We start from the raw sequence: 23,502 nt of genomic DNA, 5'->3' as shown, positions 1-23,502 counted from the left end.
TGAGTTAGAAAATGAGAACCAAATGGACTCACAGCTGGGAAAACCCAACCATAATTAATTTAACTAGCAACCATTTGTACAGACTTTGTGTAAGTTTAAAAATTTCCCTTGAGAGAAGCAAGGTCAGTGAAGGATAGAGTTCATGTTTTCCAGTGATAATGAAAAATACTTAGATATAAATAGTGAGGAAGGTTTCGATTCTTTATTTGATGAATGGAAAGTTCAATGTTTCCGTTATGACTGAGCAGTACAAATCCTAGTCCATCTCCATATGGGATGGAGAATCTAGCTTAGCATTTATTATTTTGATTTTGATTTAGAGTCATGGTTAAAAAAAAAAAGAGGAACCTCTGCTATCTTATCTGCTCTCCTCCCCATGATAAATTGGTCTTAAAAGCACAGAGGGAAAACAATGTCATTAAAAGGCTTTCATTCCAACTCTTTGATGAGGAAGATGCAAACAGTTTGAGCCCTAACATGTTGTTTCATTTTAATGAGCAGAGAGTACCTTCCTTGTCCTTATTAAAGTGGTTAATGGGGCTTCTACTGCCTCATTATCAGTGCTAGGACACATTTGGTATTGTTCCTACTGCTAAGCCAACTCCTTTTAGTTTGACAGATGATCAGAAAGTCAAATCAGATCATATCAGAGATACCTGTTAATAAAATTCCAGCAGTGTTTCTCTGAGTGTCCATGGGGACGCTAAAATTATTTTATTTTCTTCAGGTTTTCTATAATTACTGTGATTGTATTTTCTCCAAAGAAATATATCTATGCCAATTAAAACTATACTGGCTTTATAGGTTGATCAGACTAGCATGAAACTGTTATCTGGTTTTCATCAAAACACACAGATTAAATCGAGCTTCCCTTGTATTAATTCCAAATGTTACACTCAAGTGCTCCAGATTTTTTTTTTTTTTTGTGAAGCATGTTCATGTTTTAGTAAAAAAGCTTTTTTTAAATGCAATTCTAAATTTTTTTTCCTTTGTTTCTTCCCTTCTTTTGCTTGTCTTGCCTTTATTTCCTTTGAGGGTGTGATGTTTTCTTGCTTTTGTTTCTAAATACACAGCACATTTGAGGCCTAATTGCAATATGTCATAATCACAATGCAAATGACTAAGTGTATATAATACCAGCAACTACAAATGGATAATGTCATTCTGCCTATATTCTGCTGCCCTTGCTTTCTGGATTACAATATAATGGCTGTGTACATAGATCTGAACATCACTTACAAAATATTCAGTCTGTGCTTAAAAGATTATTTCATTACCTGCTTATCCATATTACCCTGCCTGGATTTTAAGAGAAGATTATGAAACATTTCAGATATTAGGATATTCTTTAAATACCCTGATATTAAGATATAAATATCTGATATTAAGATATTTTTAAACGTTTCATGGAAAAAGAATGCTACATTCAATGTTCCCATCAAACACAAATCTGTGCAGTGAGGTGAAAAACTTACTGCTAGTTGCTATGAGATTAGTGACTGTATTTCTGTCCACAATGTGAGGATGAGACACATTATTAGTCTGAATATCTGTTAGAAAAATGCATTTGCAGCAGTCACTTAGCAGGATGAACAGGCAAGGAAAACAAAAATAAAACAGGAAAGAATACATATTTCTCACCAGAGAGTCCAGTCATGCCCACAGTAGGGCTGAACATTTCCCAGGTAGAATCCCAGAGACTGTGTGACTTCCACCAGGTTGGTGAAGTCGAGACTGATGCTGTTGAAAAGCACAGAGGTCATGATGATTTCATCAATTGCCCACACATCTTCGCCTTGAGAAGAGTGGTATGGCTGCCACCACCTGAACTGAATGCCAACCTGCCTTGCATCTTCAGGCAGCTCCACTGAAATTATTCTGGAAAACAAGACAAAGTTGTTATTGACAGTTTTTGCTGTTTGTAATAATTCAATGGGGATGGGTCCTTACTGACCCTAAAAATCATGGAGTGATTTACCATACCATAGCACCTGCTGGTATAGCTGCTACCAGTGACAGGGACAGGGAAATTGTTAGTTCTCTTGGTAATCAGTTCATTTAATCAGCTCATGAAAACCAATCATGTGCAAAAGCCACCAGAAAGAGTTTCTACTGAATTTGCAATTTTTACTTCAAGTGTGGAGCTCTCAGTAAGTTTAAGGTGTGAATTAGCAAAGGAAGGATGAGCTGATAAGGATTTAAGAATTCCAGATGCCCTTTGTCAGACTCAGTGGGTTTTATCCTGATCTCAAGATATGCATCTTGTAAACATCTGCACCATTTCCTGCATATCATTCACATCATTCTAATGGTGCTCTTGTCCTAGAAGAACCCATCCCTGTAAATTGCCACAGTCAAGTGGAAAAGGTTCATCTTGTCAGACAGTGTGATTATGTGTAGTCTTTTCTGGCAGACACTCCTTTTCTGTAGCTGCATAGAGATGCAACTGGAGGTGAGTCCCAGGTGTTTCTGGTATGCAAGGTCACCTGATTTGTCATGGCAGCTATGTCAACACACCTAAACTTGAAAAACTGCAAAGGAAATTAAGAGTATTATCTAATTTCCAGGAGCAATTTTCATACACTGCAGGAGGGAGTACACATTAATTGCCACAGCAATGACACCTTCTTGAAAGATCCATAAATCACTAAGACCATGGTACCCCACACAGCCACATCAACTGTGAGACAGACTGGCAACAGGGACATTTGTCTCCATTGGGGTACAATTACTTGCTGGCTAAAGGGTTTTCAGCCAGTTCATCATGTAGCTGTAATTTTTCTTTCTCTGTTAGAGGAACTATGGATAAAACGACACACCAGGTAAACAGAAAACATCTTTTTATACTCCAGCATAAATTTTTTTTTCAGACTCAAGGCTTTCTAAGCTTCCTGTTATATAATGTTTTTTTCTCTGCATATGAAAGAGTCTTGTGCCTGTGGCCCTCTTAGTGCAAAAACCACACTGTTAAAAATGACTTGCTCCTACATCCTTGTAAAGAGTATATTTATAATACTCTTGTTTGGTGTCACATTCATTTTAAAGAAGAATACATTAATCCATTAGCCAGAAAAAAAATCAAATAGCTTGTCTAAAAAGGTGGGAAGCACTCAAAAAGTCCTGCCTGGCTTTTCTAGGAGCTGCCCTCTGCCATCCATAGACATAGAAGCGTGGAGGGAGAGTCAGAGGTGACATGGCTGTGTCCCTGTGGCATGGGACACAGCATTTCATGTACGGTGGATACATTTCCTTTACACTCAAACAAACATTTTTGAATGACTTCATACCCTTCTCAGTGACAGACTAAGCACCAGGCCAAGGCTGCTCTCTGACATCTGACTGAACCACAAGGGCTTCTTTTCTACCAAGGATTCCCTCACAAGAAGCAACTCTATAACCTTTTGGGTTAATTTTTTAAAGGCACAAGTGACAAGAAATTGCTACTGATGCTAAAAGGAAGATGTTTTTTTTCCTGCCATGATTCAGGAGCTGAGGAAAGCTGGTACTCTGGCTAGGAGGAGCACTGTGGGTGCTGAGAAGCACCTGGCACTTGTGTGAGCTGTTGCTCTGCCATAATCCAGGGCACATTTCTCTGCTGGTGCCTGTCTCTGATGCCTGTATCTTGCCTTTCACTCTTAACTCTCGTAAGCTTGCCCACGTGGACACTAATTCTCACAGACAGTAATATACAGAAAATCCTAAATCATGACATACACACTGATACACATACCAGATGTTAAAATATTTAACACATGTTAAAATAAATTCCCCATCCCAGGGGATTAAGCTAACACAATTTTAAATGTAGGTGTAAACCACCATGAATGGCACATGTGTTAGTATGCAGAACCTGACTACACCTCTGGTTGTAACAACTTCTCCTGTCTGCCTTTGATTTGTTGGAGATAGATGGAGAGGGAGGGGGATTCCTGCTAATGACTTTTCTGCTGCAGAGAAGAAAAGTGTTCCTACTTACATTACCAGCCACCATTAAATTTCTTAAAAACCAGCTGGGAGACCTTTGCTCTGATCTCATTCTTCCAAGCTATGCGCATACCTAATATTGAAAAGCCACCGCTGTTCTGCTCAGAAGAAAAATGCAGCTGTCAAATGTTAGCAGATTAAATGCACCTTTTCAGCAGAACATTAAATGTGTAATTATTTTTTTGTATGACTGAAGATTAATTAAATTCGTGGATACAGACTGATTGCCAAACTTTGAAGCAGTCCATCTATGTTACTAAAAATGCTGATAGTTTCAGGCAACATAATATGAAAAGGTGAAGCTTTGTTCATAATTACTGCCAGCAGTAGCTTAAGGTTTGTATGTATGTCATTTTTCTATCCATCCACAGTGGACTGGATATTTATCTATCTATCTATCTATCTAGGCAAAAAACTCTCTAACTTGTGTGTATTGTTCTTGTCAGAACAACAGGAATTGTGTTTCATTCCTAGACTCAAAAACCAAAAAAAGTCTCTGGCATCTATGTAATTTATTACATTTATATCTTAAACTTCATTAAAATCAGTCACCAGAATATGTATTTTCCTTTGTTATAAAAATTTCATAGTGCTATATCTTAAAAACCTTTAGGGAAATATAATTCCTACATTATAGGAATCTAAGAATTAGAAACAGGCCCATTTAAAATATATATGTGGCTATAACAAAGGCAGACAAAGGAAACTTTGAAGAAGACTTTTAAGTGTTCCAGTCTGTAGCATCTTTCCTTTGGAAACATTTAGAACTTCAAAAATTAAAGTCTACAATATAGTTCTACAGTATACAGTCCTCCTCTCACATTTTTGAGTATTTCTTGTAGCTCCCAGGAAATAATTTCAATGTTACAAGGGTTTTGTTTTTTTTTTTTTAATTAGAACATTCTTAATCACAATTTTGTATATTGCAATTTGGTACTGAGTTATTGACAAGATGTGGGAATCTATTTTTATTTTTTGTTTTTAAAAAAGCACTTCTCTGAGCTCAATAAATATAAATAATAAAAGTTAGGTGTACATAAAGTGCAGTCTATTTACAGTCCCACCCCTGGGGCTGACTAAGATGTTTCCTTGAACTTGGTAGAGAAGCAGACATAGGGCCATACTCAGGTCAAAGCTACCCTTGGGCAGGGAATGGACCAGCTGGAATGATTCCAGTGATGCCACTGTCAGTTCTGCCTCTTCTGGGCCCCTTTGCAGGGCATCTCCTTTAACTGGCATTTATTGGCTCTGCTGCAGCACCCTGTGGAGGTGGCTGCTGCAGGTTTGAGAGGGTTTGCATAGATCAGACTGTTTCAGGCTTTTGGTACAGGCATGCTCATGGAGACTCCTGATTTTGTGTTGTGCTACTACATTTGGTGGATGGTGTCAGTAAGGAACACCACCTCTAAATGCAAGAGATACATTCCTCTCTCATCTGACACCAAACATAGGTGCTGCTAGATGAGATGAGCTCTTTGTTCAACTTCTTTTTGACTTGTGAAGTCCCAGGCACAGTCACCAGCTGGGCACCAAGCCCAGCCCAGGGCAGAGGCACAGCCATGAAGTCATGCAATAACCTTGAGAGTGGAGCAGTGGAGCAGGTGCAGTTTCCCTGCTGACCTCAGAGATCCTCACAATCCTGCAGAGATCCTCACAATCACATTCTGTCTCAGCTGTCCTGTGCTGCCTGCAAACTCCCAATCCCAGAGGATGGTGTAGTGAGGGTATCTATAGCTTCAATGCTACAAATAATTTATGCTCATTTTTCTTTACCAGTGGTGGCTTCCATGGGAAGAGACATGCCCCTATTTCCCAGAAGTATACTCCTATCCCTCATCCTGCACTGCTTCAGCTTGTTCTGTTGTATCACCTGAGACTTGACAGCCATTAAACCAATGTGTTCATTTTTACAAAATGACAAAATATGAAGTGCCTAGAACAGCTGCAAAATTTTAAAGAAAGGTGGTAACTTCCAGTGTGCAATAAAATCTCATCATTCCCTCTTGCACCACGTATTCAGCCTCCACACTGCAGCGACCACCACAAGCATCATCACTGCATGTGAATGATGCTCTCTGTAGTATTTGTGCATGTACCTTGGCTCGTGGTAGTTGAGGTAAGAGTAGTGTTCCAGCAGTTTCCAGGTGATCCCATTGTCATAGGAGTAGTGCAGCAGCACTCCTTCCCCAGGCTGGTCAGGTGCCTTGCAGGTACTCAGCACTGACTTGCTGCCCAGGCGCAGCGTGAACTGCAGGAACCTGCACCAGAATTACACAAACATTTGCAGGGTATTGTTTTCACACATGGGGTTTTTTTTGTTGTTGTTTTGGTTTGGTTTGGTTTTGTTTTTTCCCTAGCCAGGTTGTTTTCAGATCTTCTTAATCTAGGCAAATTTTGACAAATATCAGTTCTTGGGTTTTGTACGTGTAATTTGTTTTTATTGTCAAGTAATGCATTGTGGCACATATAGTTAAAAAAATGCCAATCATTACTGCATTTAATTATTTATTAGGCACTGAAGGGGAGGGAGAGATAGTGAATGGATCTAATCAGTTGCCACAAGCTGTCAAATAAACACAACCTTATAAATAATTAATTAGCACTTGGCTTTGACACTCAGGTTTGATATTAACATTTCATTTTTTCCGTCCAAGCTGTACAATAACTTCCCTCCGGTCTATTTTGGACTCTGTTGTTCACAAAGCAAGAGGGAAAAAAGGCAAGGCTAAGAAATCACCATTAAAACATGGAGCTAGGAGTTTCTTACAGGCTTTTTTTCCCTGCTAAAAACACTTTAATAGCAGCCAAGGCTGTAGCTGGAGGGGCTCCCCCATGTCTTTGCTTCTCACTGCTCCTCCTTGCCTCTCACCTGGACTGGGAGCTGTCCAGGAAGGAGGTGATGAGCTGGCGCCTGCCGTCCTTGTTGAAGACCAGGGCCTTGCCGCTGGCCAGGACCCCGCAGCCGAAGCTGACCTCGGCCCCTCGGATGGAGTAGAAGCTGTGGTAGGAGGAGAGGCGGGAGCTGCCGAAGCTCTCGGAGATGAACATGGGGAATGTCTGCGACGCCGTCTCGCACGCCGGCCCCGAAAAACCGGGGTCGCACCTGCGGGCAGGAAGGTGGAAAGCACCATGGGTGGAAGGCACCAGGGGTGGAAGGGACCAGGGGTGACCCATCTTTGGCTATGCCTGGTGTTGTCTCAGGTTGCAATACAGGATGTGACCAAAAGTGTGCATTCTATCACCATCTGCTGAAACCAGGTGGGGCAGTGATTCGTATCTCCTTTGGAGGTATCCTCTGCTAATGGGCCAGTTGTTAAAACCAGGTGGGGCAATGTTCTTTATCTTTTCCACAGCCCATCCTTCCTCCATGAGTTATATTCTGTTAATGGCCATTGAGTCCCACTGCATAACTGATAAAATTGCATCATCCCACTGGGAGATGCTTCACAGAGGGGGAGGAGCCAAGCACTCCCTACCTAGATAAAAACAGATTTGAAACACCAAAGTAGCCTTCTTTCCACTTGATTCCAGAGGAAAATCAACCTTTCACATCATCCCTGGACCCTTCCACTGTTCCAACTGAACCACATCTGTCACTGCAGGAGGATGCAGCCACCATTTAATGGGACTGCTACCAACACCCTGACTGATGGGGTGTCAGGTTGTATTCTGACTCTGTCAGTGTTTTAAGTTTGTTCTTTGTAATACTGTATTTCTATTTTAATTTTCCTAATAAAGAACTGTTGTTCCTAATTCCCATATCTTTGCCTGAGAGCCCCTTAATTTCAAAATGATAACAATTTGGAGGGAGGAGGTTTACTTTCTCAATTTCTTACAAAGGCTCCTGCCTTTCTTAGCAAACACCTGTCCTCCAAACCAAGACAGGTGTGAATAAAAATGGTGGGTGCAGCTGTTCATGACTGAGGATACCCACAAGGTCCCTCTCAATTCTAAGGCCAAGAATTTCTTTGAATTTTACTTAGGTAAAGTGCATAGTGAATGATTTCTGTTAGCTAGTATTTACTTTTCAAATTAAAAAAAAATGTATTTATGAAAACCCCATGAATCTACACATAACACATTAGGGAAATATTTCTATTAATTTTTGGAACAAAACCCTGCTGACATAATTACAGTTATTCATATGAAAAATGACAAATTTGCTTTTATCTGTAGCATACTAGATGTGGTTACAAGAAATTAAGTTATAAAGGAGAATGCCCCATGGGTCACACACTCTTTAATATCTAAATGCAGTTACACCAATACTTAGAATGTGCTTTCTGCTTTTGAGTAAGTACCTTTTCTTATTTTTCAGAGTGGAACCCTTTTAACAAGCCAGACTATCAGAAAAAACTGGAGTGCTGATCATCTGTCCTTGAGGTGTGTTAGGTTATGGGATATTAGAACTATTAAAATTTTAATTATTTCCCAACATTTAATACAAAAGTGATAAAGTCACAAATCACCTCTATAACCAGTATAAAGTATACATCCCTGACATTTCAACGTGCTCTGTAGCACATTTTAAGATGAACTGGAAGTTAGACACTACACCTGAAGAAAATAGTAAAAAAAAATATTAGACATGCTGCTGTTTAGAAAGATTGATCTTTAGCTTTTCAGGAAGCTTTATGAATTCTGTGGGTTACGCTAGTTTTATATTTAGTCATCTAAAAGAGTAAGGACTGAAATGAAAATCACTTCAACTTTCACACTACCAAGTGAACTCTGTCACAGAAATTGAACATGAATACTAATATAACACTTACTTGCAGCCATTTCTAGTACACTGTCCTCGCCCTGAGCAGAATTTGAGGCAAGATGGACCAATATAAACTGTAGAGAAGAGAAATCAATTAAATTGAAGGTTATGCCATGTGATAACAGAATATGATGAATACAAGAAAGTTTACTGACCTGATCATGCAATTATTGTATTTATTTTAATCCCACTACCTGGAAAAGGTCTGTGGAAGGATATAAAGCATTTGACTGTGTCAAGGATAGTCAGGGATTATTTATTATGTAATGTGCCATGTCCATCTGTGGCTAAAGACACAGTACTGTGACCACCAGTAGAGTTTTAATTGCTAAGTCTGTGAATGAAACCAGATAATTTGGTAGGCATTGACCATTTTCATCATTTTTCATTGACATTCCCTTCATCTTAGTTTGGAAATGTAATCCAATCTATATATTGGTACATTTCAGTAGCAGTGTTGTAGATTTAAAATATATGTCACTGCTTCTCCCATTGAAATCTGCATACTTTACTTCACTGGACAGAGGGGAGAAAGAACAAGAACCTGCCCTGATATGTCTTAAGTAACTATTAATTATCATACTCCTTCACTGATTCTTTTAAATGGAACAAAATTCATCTTAAGTGCTCAAAAATACAACAGACTTGTTTTACTCTTTTGCTTCATCTTCCTCCAATGACTCCTAACTGGCAGTGTGGATATTTTATGAAAAACATGAAGGATGGAAAGATAAGAAAATATCAGTATAATCTCTTGCACTACAATAAAGAAATGTCGTAACTTGTGGGCAATATTATTTCAACACAATATACTAAGTATAATATATATACTAAGTATAATGTAATATACTATAAAAGGCCTTAACCATGAATAATGACATATTTTCTGCTGAAGAATTCCTATTGCTTGGAGTTACCCACTTGCATCATGAAATTGGAAGAAATAGCCACCAATATGAAATAATCTATAAGAAGGAGTACTTCTTCTTTTTCCTAGTTTTATTATATTGCCCATCACAGCAGGGTGTCAGCTCTCCCCAGCAGAAACACTCTAAATCCCTGTTAGCTACTCCCTATAACTAAATCCTCATCAGATTTCATGTGATTTCTAGATTTTCTCACTTCTCAGGGTGCAAAAATTATTTTCTGTCTGTTTGACTTTTTTGTGTCTTTTGAGGCCTTTTGAGGGGGTGGTAAAAGTACAAAGGTTAAAGATGTAATGATGTCATTCAAAATGAAAAAACTTTAAGGAAATTGGCATTTTTCCAGGGTTTCTGAAAGATGGCCAGCTTCCAGATTTCATTTAAAACTTAATTCACATAGGAAACTGTTGTGAAGCTAAAAGTCAGAGTGCTGAATCTTTGAGAATCTTCCTCTCTTCAAGAATTTGAGTGACTTGCCAATATTTACGAGTTTTTCTCTGCAATAAAGATTAGTGTCACTAGTAATTAACAAATGAGACATCCAAAACCTCAGAAATATATCTTTAAGACTTGATTTCTGTGTGATGGTTCTGCACCTCAAATTCAGAGCAGGCACTTTTTAGGCAGATGGCTGGTAAACCCTTTCTTGAGACTGTGCACACAGGAGCATGCAGCATCCTTTCATGGAGCTGTATTTTGTTCTATAAGCAAAGGTTGTGCAGATAAATGAATTGTGAAATGATTTTCAAAATCTTGTTTTGTTCTGTTGTAAGGAACTTGGAACTTGGACTGATTTCATCTTGCTGTGGTTTCTGTGAACCTCACGAGTGTCTCCAACATGTGGAGTCTGCATTTTTTCAGATAGCAAGTCATCTTTGCAGGTACTTCCAGACATCCTTTCATTTTATATACCTATCTTTTAACTTGATTTTACTTTCTTTTTGATGTATATCACATCCCTAAAGAGAAGCATTAATACTATATCCAGAATGTCAAGATGATGCTACTTCCTAATAAGATTAAGAGAACAATTTTCATTACATTTACTGGCAAGATTTCCTTTATGGTATTACCTTAACAGCTTCAAGATTTTCTTGTCAATGCTAGGCATCAACATACTTTAAGAATTCTGCAAATTGTAAATATTTACCATTCCTAGGCACCATATCAAGCCTTACTGGGAATTACTACAAAATTTCACAGGCTATTGTATATCAATCTCTAAATTATGCATTTCATACATCTAACCAAACAAATTCTGAATGTAGCTTACTTAGTTCCGAATCATTTAAGGCTAATGATCAAGCTAAAAAAAAATTTGTGGTTCTTCTTCGTTAGCCCTTTCAGTCATACTTGTTTCTGCATTTCATACATTTAATCCTGTCTTCCTAAATACTTTTTACTGCCCTTTAAAGTATTTATTTTTAATTCCTGTCCTGGTTTTCCTCTGTAATAAGTCGTATAACTATTTATCAATATAAACTTCTCCAGATCTTCACATTCATTTAAAGAAAAAGTACGTGAAAAATAATTTTCTAAGAGAAGAACAGGTCCCTAAAACAGATGGCACTTTCCCCTGAAGATATGGTAAACAATGTAAGGTTTTGTCAGTGCTTTGGTAGCAGCATTGCTTGAAGATGTTCTTCTATGTCCAGAAGCAAAATATGTCCCAGATGCTGCTCCTGTTGCTTAGGTTGATGCAGTATATGTCCATTTATGTAATTAGAACTAAGCACAAGAAATGTTATATTAAGTCCCTGCCACCAGTATTTTTTCCTGGAAAGCACTCAATTAAATGGAAAAAAAAAAATCTACTTGACTGTTGTCTTTTCTAATGGTAGAATCTCTCTCTAGCTTCAAAATGCACCTGCTACCAAACACAAGTGAGCAGAGCAGGAATTTAACAAACCGTAAATTCATTCACTTGTGATTGTGGAAGCACTATGTTTACTTAGAGCAGCATATAAAATTTACTTTTCTGATGTGTCATCATCATGGATAAGAATACTAACTATTATCGATTGCCCACATATTTCCAAGGATTGGTCCTGTCTGCCTCCATCGAATCCTGGTGTCACTTGTCAGTGCAGCATTGGGAAGGGGAATAGTTATTCGGTTCCACCTGAAAGAAATGCAACACAGACTCTAGCATTTTGCACTGATAGTTATTAAGCAACTGTATATTTTGCAGATGTGTTTATGTATTATGGAAGCTTTGTGAGAAGCTTTATTTAAAAATCTGCTCAAATGAAGCACAAACTTACAGCAGCTTTAGAAAATACAAATTAAAAATAAGAAGTCTGTATTTTCATATAATATATGAATGCTAGTTATTTATAAATATATATATATATATATATATATATATATCTCAATCTCATAAAACCCCGCTATTTCCCCCCTGCAGGAATACACAAAGACCATAAGCTCCTTTGCTGTAGCAGCTTCTCCATCCCCATGAATATCCCCTAAACTGCCCCTCCAGCAGGGCTGCACTCTGGTGAAAGCCCTCAGAGGGTGAGGAGTGGTGCAGAGGATTTGGCATGCTGCAGTCTGGGCCATCATTCTCTATCATCTATCATGTAGAGGCTACACTTCCTGCACACACCAGGAGTAATGGTTCCCATGAAAATCGAATGGGAATAGGGGCTGTGTGTCATCAGATCATAGCAGTGCTTCAACTGCATTTTCTTTTTGTAAGTGTTATGGAAGTTGGGATACCAAGGGATTTTGTGCTATGCAGCAAAATGCCACAGCTCATTTTTCAGTGAGAACAGTAGAGAAGAGACTTAATACTGAGAAGGGTTGATACAAGAAAGTGACACTAAAACCATTTCCATCTGCAGAAGTGCAGAGGATGAGCTTCACTGTAACTCAGTAATGGGATTCCACCTGAGTAAATGTGTCTGAGGATGTAAAAACAACTGTGAGTAGTGGTTTTTTTCTGACCAAGGTAAAAGCTTTCTTCTTATCAACATGCCGCCCACAAGTGGTTTTTTTTATAATTTCTCTTTAGTATCAAAAAATTATTATTATATCACAGAAGCAGCCCCATACATTTCAAATTTCATTACTGGGAAGCCCGGGAGCACTGAATACTCCTTCCTTTCCAGTCCCCATTTAGCCAAAAGCGAATGATGGCACAGAGTGTTCTCCTGCCCCCTGCAGTGCCCTCCCTCGTCTGGTGTCTGGTGTCTCACCCGCTGTAGTTCTCCGAGGCATAGATGGTGCTGTGGGGCAGGTGGGGCCCGGCACAGAGCTCGGGCAAACACTCCATGTGCAGCAGCGACCACGAGCGACCGTGGTTGGTTGAAAACTCCAAGCTGACACTGGTAACACGTGGGAGGGAAGAAAGGAGAAAGACACCATGAGGGTACCTGGCATAGATCTCAATGTAGAAGGAACAACACTGAGAAACCATCAAATCTGCTATTTCTAATAACTGATGAGGAAAGAAGAAATAATTTACAGAATTCACAGAATGACTAGATTGGAAGAGACCTTCAAGATCATCAAGTACAACTCATGCCCTAACATCTCAACTAGACCATGGCGTCCAATCTTATTTTAAACACATCCAGGGATGGTGATTTCACCACCTCCCCAGGCAGACCATTCCAGTACTTTATCACTCTTTCTGTGAAAAACTTTTTCCTAATATCCAACCAATGTTAAGCAGAAATTGAAAATAAAAAATTCTGCAAATGCAAACATGAGAGCAAGTTTCATGAGTGTTTAAAACCCCAAAGGCTTTTAGACTGAGGATTGCCTGAGTACAGAGCTCATGTTGGGCCACCACCTACCCAGTGTTTTTATGCTGCTGCTGTTAAAAGAACTGCATTACTTTTATATTTCACATTTCATATTGAAATAGTTTCAGATATGAGGAGAAACCTTGGATTAATCAGAGCTAGCACTGTGTGAGCACAGGACACCTCTAACAGCCAGCTGCTGACTATGACATCTGCAGACAGTGGTAAAAGGCCATGAGTTGTTCATGCATGGGCTGTCTCTTTCATGGGTAAAAAAAACCTCCAAATTGTTTACAACCTATCAGTATAAGGAAATACTTACATGCCTTACACTCTAAAGACCTTGAAAAAGTAATATAAAAATGTTTTATTTACTACAGATTTAGTATTTTACTAAATCATTCTTGTAATTTCCTCCATATAATTAGTCTGTAATGTTCTGTTTTATTTTAAGTAATGAAACATTATAAAAGTCATAATTCATCTCCTCAATATTAAATTACTGGACTCTGAATTTTTATTTTTATGATATTTTGCGACAATATTACTATTTTAAAATGTACCATCACTGTGATGTCGTGTCTATTAAAACAGTTTATGGAGGTTTTGACTAATTTATTTCAGGTTTAGCTGTACAGATACCTTAGAGGATCACAGTTACTGCATATATCCAGTATGAGTTTCACATTTGCAGTAATGAAAGCATTATGAATAATGCTGCAGACTGGGAGATCTGAAATGCTGCAGTATTTAGGAAATACAAACAGGAAAAATAGCAACCTAATGCTTCTTCAGTTATGAAGAAATTCACTTCTCCTTCAGAAATAGAAGGAAAAATATTAGTCTTGCAAAATATATACTAATCTCCATCAGAAAACAGACTGAGACAGCGACTTTATATAACATGTTTACTGTCCAGAAGTGTTTATTTACAGGCAATGTTTTCACTTTTCATGTAGGAAAATGTTGCTGCCTTCTCTTCCTATCTAATATAAGTGCAGTGCCTTGATTTTTGCTTCCCTTTGAATTTTGCTACCCTGCATGGACACAGCTGTCAGTGTCAATGCAGATCTTTCCAGCTGGAAGCAGGTGCCATGGGACACAGATAAAAGCACTTATAGTCTCTTACTTTAAACTCTCAACTCTGCAAAATACAAAGTAATTTAATCCTCATAAAATATCAAGATAAATATTCTCATGTGTATGCAATGGAAGAGGAACAGTGAACAGTTTGGTTTTGGGCTCACTGTTTGAGAAAGATGTAAAGAATTTTGAGAGCAGAATAAAGGATGGACAAGATGTCCATGGCTCTGAGCACCAAGCTAGGATGGTGCTCCCAAATTTGCCCTAAACCAGGACAGGCTGAGGAGATGGCTTGCTCAGCCTGGTGAGGAGGGGTGAGCTACAGCATCCTGTGATCATTCCTTTCTCCCAAGGAAATCAGGTCAAACTCCCCTCAATAGTGTCAGGCACACTACAAAGGACAATTATCATAAAGATATGGTTTCATAGTTTTGTACTCTACATTAGGAAACACTTTTGCCCTTGAGCAGGTCACTCAGAGAGGGAGTACAGTGTCCACACATGAAGATTTTCAAGTCATGGATAGGCAGAGCCATATTTGACCTGCCAGGTAACAATCCATCCTGCAGCAGTAGGTTTCACAAGATAACCTGTGAAGGTCCCTTCCAACCAAGTTTTCTATGATTTTATAAAACATGGAGGCTAAAATTACTCCCCTTTTTTTTCCTTTCTCCATGGAAAAGCACACTGAATGTCCTGAAGAAGTAAAGCCAGAAAAAGTGTTCTGTGATCAGCCTACAGTGAGATCCTCATACTGATGGTCATTAAGATGAGGGTCATTTATCACCAGTCTTACAAGAATTAGATATGCTTGTGGCATCAGTAATCTCAAAGAGGTCATCAGGGCAGGTTTGTGCTGCTGCCTTTAATGCTTTCCTCCTTACACAGTATTAAGCAAGAAGCAAATCTCATATCCATTAGAAACTGAAGCAAAAGTCACTTGAAAATTATGAGCATATTTTGGAATAATGGGGTAAGAAAAGCAAGTTTTGACCTGGAAAGCTATTAAATGACTCTTTATTGCAGATAAATAAATCTGGGTCTGTAAAGATCTGGAGAAACAGTAGCTTTTGAATGGCTTATATTTGTCATTACTTATAAAAGATTTACAAATCCTAACACAGATTTTATAAACCAAAATATATAAAAAGCTGATTACCAAAAGAATGATCTTGCTAGTTTTACCTGTTACCAGGCTGATAAGTTCCACAACCCAAATTGATGGAAAATTGGATCATGTGAGTCACCGAGGAAGGGAGCACCGGCAGGACGTGGAAATAATCCACAGCCCAGACATTCCTGTTGTGGCCTTGGTGACTCTTTTGCTTCAGGCAAAATTTGGTTGCAGGAGTCTGCAGGTCTGGACTAATGACAACAGAAACCAAAGATGGCACCTTTAAAAGAAATTAAATAAGGCTTAAATTAGTTTAAAAGGTCACAACATACCAATTAAAATTAAAAAGCAATCACTCTATTGTGCTGAATCAAACATGCTATTCTCTCTTCTTAATTAATTTTGTTAACATTTTTTGCCACATTTATTTATCCCAAAAAAAATAATCTACAAGTATGTGGATAGTTATTAGTACCCTGGGTACCAGTGATGCTTATCACTTCAGAGGGATCAGATTGTAAAGGCCCAGAAGAAAAGACTGCACCTTCTGTGCTCTGAGAAGGGCAAGTTCGTGTTGCCACTTTCAGATGGGAAGGGAAGGTGATGTTTGTCCTGGAGCCTCACAGGAGCTAACAGGGTTAGTGGCATGTCTGCTCTGGATACGTGAGAATGGAGCAACAGCAGGAGTTCACAGGCATAAGTGGGGAGGATGTTATGTAGCTGAAATAAATGAAAGCACTGCCTCACAAAGCTTAGCCTTTGTCCTAAAGCAATGTAATTAGAACTTTATTATGTCAGAAGAGGATGTCAGCTTTAAAACTGCTTGTTTTAAAAAAATCTCCACAATGAATTCCATGTAGTTTCAGATCCTATCTCTCCCCAAGTTCCCTAATTAATATTTTCTTATTTTACAATTATGGTTTCCTTAGTTTTACAAAAGTTCTACCCTGTCTTTCACACAGAAGCAGACGAAGAGGGAAGCCGTGCACAATGAAACAATGCAAGTGACTCAACAAAACTCAGGCCAAACCCTATTGTAAACATTTGGTTTCTAAGTGCTAAAGTTACAGACAAAATGCACCCAGACCTGTGCTTGAAACCAGCAGCATCTTTACCATCAAACTTCCCTCAGACAATGTAAGCACACTGCATTTCAATATCTAGCACATCTATGTGCACATGCATGAAACACCAAAAGTAGATGGTTTGCAGCAGCAGAATAAGGGAACCTCAGGACTAGATTATTCAGGGTAGGCATGGTCAAAGACAGGAAGGATCCTGAAGGCAAGTTCAAGGTCTTTATTGGCCTGCCTGAGGGTGGTAGATGTGGTTGGAAGCTGCACTTTGGGCAGAGATGTTGCCTGTGCCAGCAGCTGCCTCCCATGGCTGAGTCTGAGCCCTCATCACTGCACACTCCAGCATCCCAGCCCCAGACCCCAGCATGAATGACCCTCTCAGGACCCTGCTCCTCAGTATCACACTGTGCTAGAATGAGTTTCAGTGGAAATAGGAATAATGTTTTGTGAGGAAATGTTACCACTGAAGTTTTCAGCTAATACTGACAATTTCTGCCCGTTGCCTGCCTGTTTCCCCAGCCCCAGCCAACACTGCACAGCCCTGCCTGGGGCTGCACTGACCACCAGGAACTGCAGAGCTCTGCTGAAAAAGTCTGATTATCCCAGGTCTGCACATCATTTATGTGTTTGGGAAGGTCATGTTTGAGTGTCCCTGGGGAATTCAACACACAACATTCCTGTGATGGCTTGAAAAGAGACTATCTGTCCATCCCATCCACCTGCTTTGTTTACAACAATTTACCTTATAAGCAGCATAGGTCAGGGTATCAAGAGGTATGTGTTCCCTCCTGCCTTCAATCTTGGCATATAGTATGACATCATTTTCATGGGACTCTCCAGAATCACAAGTTCCCCCTGTACAACACATATTTGAGTTAGAAAAAAATTAATTGAAGCCCTTGTTATTGGAAAGTGGAATCATATCTGCAGCCTTAATTATGAAAATAATTACAGTCAGATGCTATTTAACTTGGGATCTGAAACAAAAGAACACCATCCCTAAGGACACAGTGTATAGGAACTGTTTGATCAGACACACCATGGCAGAGATCAAGGGGGTTGACGATTACAAAAACCTCAAGTACCTCTTTTAATCAGCTTATCAAAACAATTTAAATAGAAAATACTGTGCCTCAAGCAATGCTTCTATCTGTGTGCTTTAAATCCTATTTATATAGAAATGCTCTGCTTTTGAGTTGTCATCAGTACACTGCTATTTACTACTCACACTTCATGCAGTCACACATGTAGGTACATAACTATCTTAAATACTTCCTGGCTGATAGTTTGGCAGCTGAGACCTTTTTCTAAGTAGGAAGTGAGAAAGACTGCTGTGTGTACCTTATTTGCTGTGCTGCTCTTTCTACTATCTATACCATATCCTAAAAGGGATGGCTGGCTGGATGGAATCTATTGTACCACAGAAAACAGTGTGGTATGCTTGCCCAACTGGAACAGGGCAGCATTTAAAATATCTTCCTATCAGTAGAACCAAAAATACTCATTGACCTTCTGTGAAAGAGTGGATGTGTTGGCAAATATGAGCATTACTTTCTGCATTATAGCTATGAGATGAACATCATCACACAACTTTGGTATTCTGGAAAAAAAAAGTTTTTAAAACAAAGTTTCTGTATTTGAAACAGGAATTATTAATCAATTGTTTCCCTGTACAGTATGGTTACTGCAGATATTTTAAAAAAAAATTCCAAAATAGAAATAAAAACAGAATGAGAAGCTGCTTTGAAAAAACTGCAGAGTAGAAAGATTGCACATATGGGAACACTTTCTCTGTGTTTTTTTTTTTTTCCTGGTTGTTGTTGCTGTTTTTGGTGGCGTTTTGTTTTGTTTTGTTTTGTTTTGCTACAGCCAGCCAGTTCTTATAAAGGACTAGGAAAAGCAGTCCAAAGAACTGGATAAGATGTGCATCTTTAATGTGTTTTAGATTGTAATAAGAAAAATACATTTGTCCTTTCAAATATTCTCCTTGCATCAAAGTTTAAACAATTATTTATTTAATTTGAAAATATGCACAGACTACATTTTTCAAACAATATCCTGCTGTCCTCTGTGTCTGCATCTGCTGACAACTTCTCCTCTAAGTTCAGAAGGTTGACAAAATTTCTTTCCTGTTTCTCTTGCAGGCGTTGTAATGCTTGGAAGAAATGGGAAAATGCATCCTCTTTTTCCTGTGCTTTATTCATAATTCATGTAACACAGAGGAGATGTGCAACAATTTAGGACAACAACATGAGGTTTTCCCCTCATTAAATAAAGTGTGTTTGTTCTTGTTGATACAGAAGGTTGCTTGTGGAGGTCACAGGTTTATTCTCTGCTTCCTCCTTTATTATTCTATTATTCTCTTTTAGGCAAAAAATCCTCACTTTCTCTCAACATGGTGTTGAGAGAATCACCTCGTGGAACTTCCTTTATGTGCAAAATAAATTTTCTGGAAAAATACTGTGAGCAATAACTGCCACGTTCATGGGGATTTTGTTCTGTTCCAACATCAAATAGTGCAGTGCACTGACAACAACAGCAGGGAGGGGAAGTGACAGCACAGGCTGGCTCTTGGCTGCTTTCTTGGCCCTGCTAAATGACTGATGTTGTACCTGACCCTGTCAAGAAGGTCCACAGATGATGCCAGCACCACAGCAGTGCTTTTCAGGAGGGATGTCCCATGTAGAACACACCTCCTCCAAGACCAGGGCACTGTGTGAATCTCACCCTGGGCCAGCATATCAGCAGAGGGAGGACTTTATGAATGGAGTAAGAGCTTTTGAGGTGAAACTATTCCATGGGTCCATCAGGGAAGGCTGCCCCACCTCTGTGCTGTGCTCTACTCCCATCTCATCCTTGTGTGCACCTCTCTAGCTCCTGGATCTACATGGGCATGGCTACAGGAGGATATGAGAGGTACCTGTAAAACCTCTAAAAGACATGACCATCTCTTCTAAGTATGGATTAAGGGGCACTGAGTGAAATTAGTGTATACAAGACAAGAAGATGCTTCTCCACATGAGACTTGTTAAACTGTGGAACACTGAATAATGTAAATCTCACATGCTTCACATCTTGTATTACATTAGCAATTTATACTCACCCATACTGAAATAAAATCTCAAGTTGCCATAGCCTGTGGTGTCCATGTATGGAGTACATATTTTTCTTTCCCCATCTCTGAGAAATACCATAGCTGAGCCAGATTCCAGGGTTCCACACTCAGTACCAATGACAGCTCCAAAGATGTCCCACCTGCAGAGGCCAACAACAGGAGAAGGTGCAGTAGCTCACTGCTGATAAACTCATGCAAAACTTGCCACAGGGGTTCATTTGTACTTACAAAATTAGCTGTTTCTACTCTTACAGAGGCCAAAAAATGCAGTGTTTCAACTGTGATCCTTATGCCATTACTTGCATATTCAATGTTAGCTTTTAAACTCAGTTGACTCAATTAAGGCAAAGTTAACATAAATATTTAAAAGAATTTGGCAGAAATGCATGAATTAATAAAAAAATGAGGCTTTTAATGAATGCTGTTACCAAATATGTAATGTTGTATTGTTCTACCATTTTTAATATTTTTTCTGGTGTTAAAATGTTTAAAATATAACTGCATTCTAATTAATTTTGAATAATAAAAGATTTATAGATCAATGAATCTTGAAAAGACACGTCTACCATATCTGTCATACAAATATTAAATATGTAGGTAATAGCTGAAATTGCTGTCTTTTCATCTTTTTGAGCATTTAGGGTAACAGTTTTTAACTAACACACGAACAGAGTATGAAAAAAGACTGCTGTGTTTCCAGTATGTGATGATATGATCTTTCTCAGTTTTTCTGTACATTTTATCTTATTTTTATTCAGTGATAATTAAAAGAGCTGTTGCGGAATTTTCCAATTAAATATTTTACATTGAAATTACATTTTCATCATGAAAGTGATGGTTATTTAAAACTCAATCAAAATGTTTTGAAATAATTAAAAGTGTTGAAAACTTGTGCATTATTTTGGTCTGATACATTATTATTAGTCATGTCGAAGACCAAATTCATAATTAAGTATTAAGAATTATAAGGCTGATAAAACAATGAAATTATTTAGAACCAATAAATCCTGACAATCCAAACATTTAACTATCCAGCACAATTCAGGAGGAATGAGAAAACATGGAAGTTCAGAAACCTTTCTAGGAGGCAAAGTCTTTTCCTGTCTGCTTCCACCAGAGACAACCTCTAGCAGGTATGTGCCATATCACAATTTCAAAAAATGCCATTTCAAGAACTAAACAGTGTATTTATTAGTTTAACCATTCCAGTGACTTCAAAATGTGTTTCTAGGATCTTCTTAAAAGCTGCCAGTTTCCCCATGGACCTAAGCTGTGACAGACTGGTGACATGCCTGTTTGGAAATCCTGCTTTAAACCTGTCAGTCATCTACACAGGAATTAGCGAGCTTAATGTCACTGAAAAGCTTTATGATATAAATATAAATATTTTAATGGAAGCACAGTTTAATCTAACCCTAATTCTATTGTGCAGATTTTTTAAAGCTAATGTGCAATATAATCAAAACACAATTTCGAAAATGGGTCTCCTGGGCTCAAGGTAAGTACAGAATTAAACAGTTGTGCCTACTTTAACTTACACAAAAAAATCTCACAATGCTCCATTGATCTTTCATATGCTCTATTTAGCTCAATTAAAACACTCTCTGTAGTGACCCACAAAACAGCTCAGGGTCATGAATGATGCAGATCATGGATGTTTCCAGGGATCCTCTCCTTTCAGGCACCATCAGGAATGAAAAACAGAGAATTCTACATCTGTTTTTTTAAAAAAGGCACTTTTACAGTAAAGTAAAGTAAAGTTTTACAGTTTTCTTTACTGCCAGTAAAGAAAATGGAGAAGGATCGTGGGTCATGGCATGATTTAACATTTACATTTGAATTAATTTGTCCTTCACATGACTCTTGGAATCTTCTTTATAAAACAGGTGATTTATGGATCTAAACTAGACCAACTGAACATGGAAGTCCAAAGCAGCAGTGTGCCTGCTAGGCAGCCTGATGTGGGGATCTGTCCACTTTTAGGATCAGCCTCTAATTCACAAAAGTAAAGAGAAGCAGAGCAGGAGTGGAAATATGTGTGGTATTTACAACAGCAAGTCCTATCCAGAGAGCCTCACACTTTAGGTGGTACATGCAAAAAACACCAACCAACTTCTTATTAAAAACAGTGATGATTTCCTCTGCCCTCATCTCCAAGAGCATTTGGTGGTGACCCCTGTACCTGAGCTTCCTTTTGATGTCCCTTATGAGGGGTGGTTATGCCTTCCCCTTGAGAGTTGGCAGGCTCCAGCTGATGTGACCAAGAGCAAGTGCCTGAGAACTTCCTGAAAGCTCTCTCTCTCAGGTATACAGTGTTATGTGACTGTTTGATTACACTGAATCTGTATTTCAAATATAGTTTAAATAGCATTTTAAAATATTTCTCTAAGAAGTGATTAAGGAAATTCATATGTATTTGTATTTATATACGGCTCTCACCACAAATTCCAGGGAAATGTTAAAAAGAGGAACAGTAGTGGTGACAATTTTATATGATTAGGACATAGTCCATAACATCACCCAAGTTCAGTGTTTATTTATGGCAGTATGCAATTTAAATCTCCATTCTTATAGAACAATAGAAAGAAGGAAGTTTCTAACACAGAGTAAAATTTCCAAAGAAAAAAATAGGAAAAGGTTGTGAGGCCTTGGGCTGGCAGAGAGGGGGCAGATCAAGGCCTGGTGGCTGGGACACAGAATGACAGAATTGAAGGAGGGCTGCACCCTCCCTTGCCACCTGCAGCTGGACTTGGGCACCAGGTGATAAGAAAAGTCATTTTCCTAATTCACAAGAAACTGTATGTTTGCTAACCCAGCTTGCTAACTTATCTTAACTAAACACCCAGTTGTGTAGATCAATAGACAGATGCCCACAGACAGCACTCTCATCCTGTCTTTTTCAGGATGGAAAAAAGATGGAGAGCACATCTCAAAGGTGTCCCACATGGTCACATAGAACACGACACACACGAGGTCATTTTCTTCCCTTTGTCTGAAGCAGCACCTGCAGCCATTGGCTGTTTATTTGAACTGGGACAGAGCTCAGCATGAATATTTTTACTGTAAACCCCAAATATACCACATGTCCACAGGACATATTAGCATGTATTTAGCATGTATTTCATAAAAGGTGCTCCTTACTTTCAGCACAGCATAGGCAGCATTTGAATCAGTTGTTACTGATCTGAAGTACTTTGTAGGTTAGAATCTTCACTCAGTGGAGACCCATAAATTAGCAATGTATGTTTGTCAATACCCTGGGGTTACAGCCAGTAATGATTTTTTTTTTTTTTTTTTTTTTTTTACAATAGAAAAGAATCAAGACCCAACTTAAGTTTTCACTTTTTGTCATAATTGATACAATGAGATATATAAAATGAAGTTTCTTTATCAGGACACATATTTTAAAGCCCACTCATGTTTTGGTAAGAGTAGTAATATTGTTGTCCTAGACAGTTTTATTTTCTGCATCCTTGCAGCAGTCCCTGCTGAATGGCTTTGAATCACAAAGTATATATTCAAAATTGAAAGAGTAAATTATCAGCCAGACCCTGAGCTCTTGCCCAGAGGGTATGGCTATGCTCTTGGTGCTGCTAGATGAGAATGGACTGTTGCTTCAGCTTTCCTGCCTCCACCTTTTCCTCCTCTTTCTCCTTCATCACCTAAAAGTGTCTCATAAGCAGGAGCTCT

General features: G+C 38.6%; 1 protein-coding gene across 1 annotated transcript in view; it reads right to left on the bottom strand.

Moving 5' to 3' along the window:
* RELN (reelin) overlaps positions 1-23,502 on the bottom strand; it is a 270,757-nt gene that overhangs the window by 88,167 nt on the left and 159,088 nt on the right. Inside the window, exons 12-20 of the mRNA XM_079303527.1 lie at positions 19,801-19,952; positions 17,440-17,552; positions 15,693-15,901; positions 12,873-13,001; positions 11,685-11,794; positions 8,757-8,823; positions 6,854-7,087; positions 6,081-6,242; positions 1,642-1,878 (exon numbers count right to left, since the gene is read on the bottom strand). Of these exons, the coding sequence (XP_079159653.1) occupies positions 1,642-1,878; positions 6,081-6,242; positions 6,854-7,087; positions 8,757-8,823; positions 11,685-11,794; positions 12,873-13,001; positions 15,693-15,901; positions 17,440-17,552; positions 19,801-19,952 (1,413 nt within the window). The remainder of the gene's footprint in view (positions 1-1,641; positions 1,879-6,080; positions 6,243-6,853; positions 7,088-8,756; positions 8,824-11,684; positions 11,795-12,872; positions 13,002-15,692; positions 15,902-17,439; positions 17,553-19,800; positions 19,953-23,502) is intronic.

This window comes from Erithacus rubecula (assembly GCF_903797595.1).
Source record: "Erithacus rubecula genome assembly, chromosome: 4".
NCBI lineage: Eukaryota > Metazoa > Chordata > Aves > Passeriformes > Muscicapidae > Erithacus > Erithacus rubecula.
Note: the sequence above shows the minus strand (reverse complement) of the source record. Positions and strands in the feature narration are given on the sequence as shown.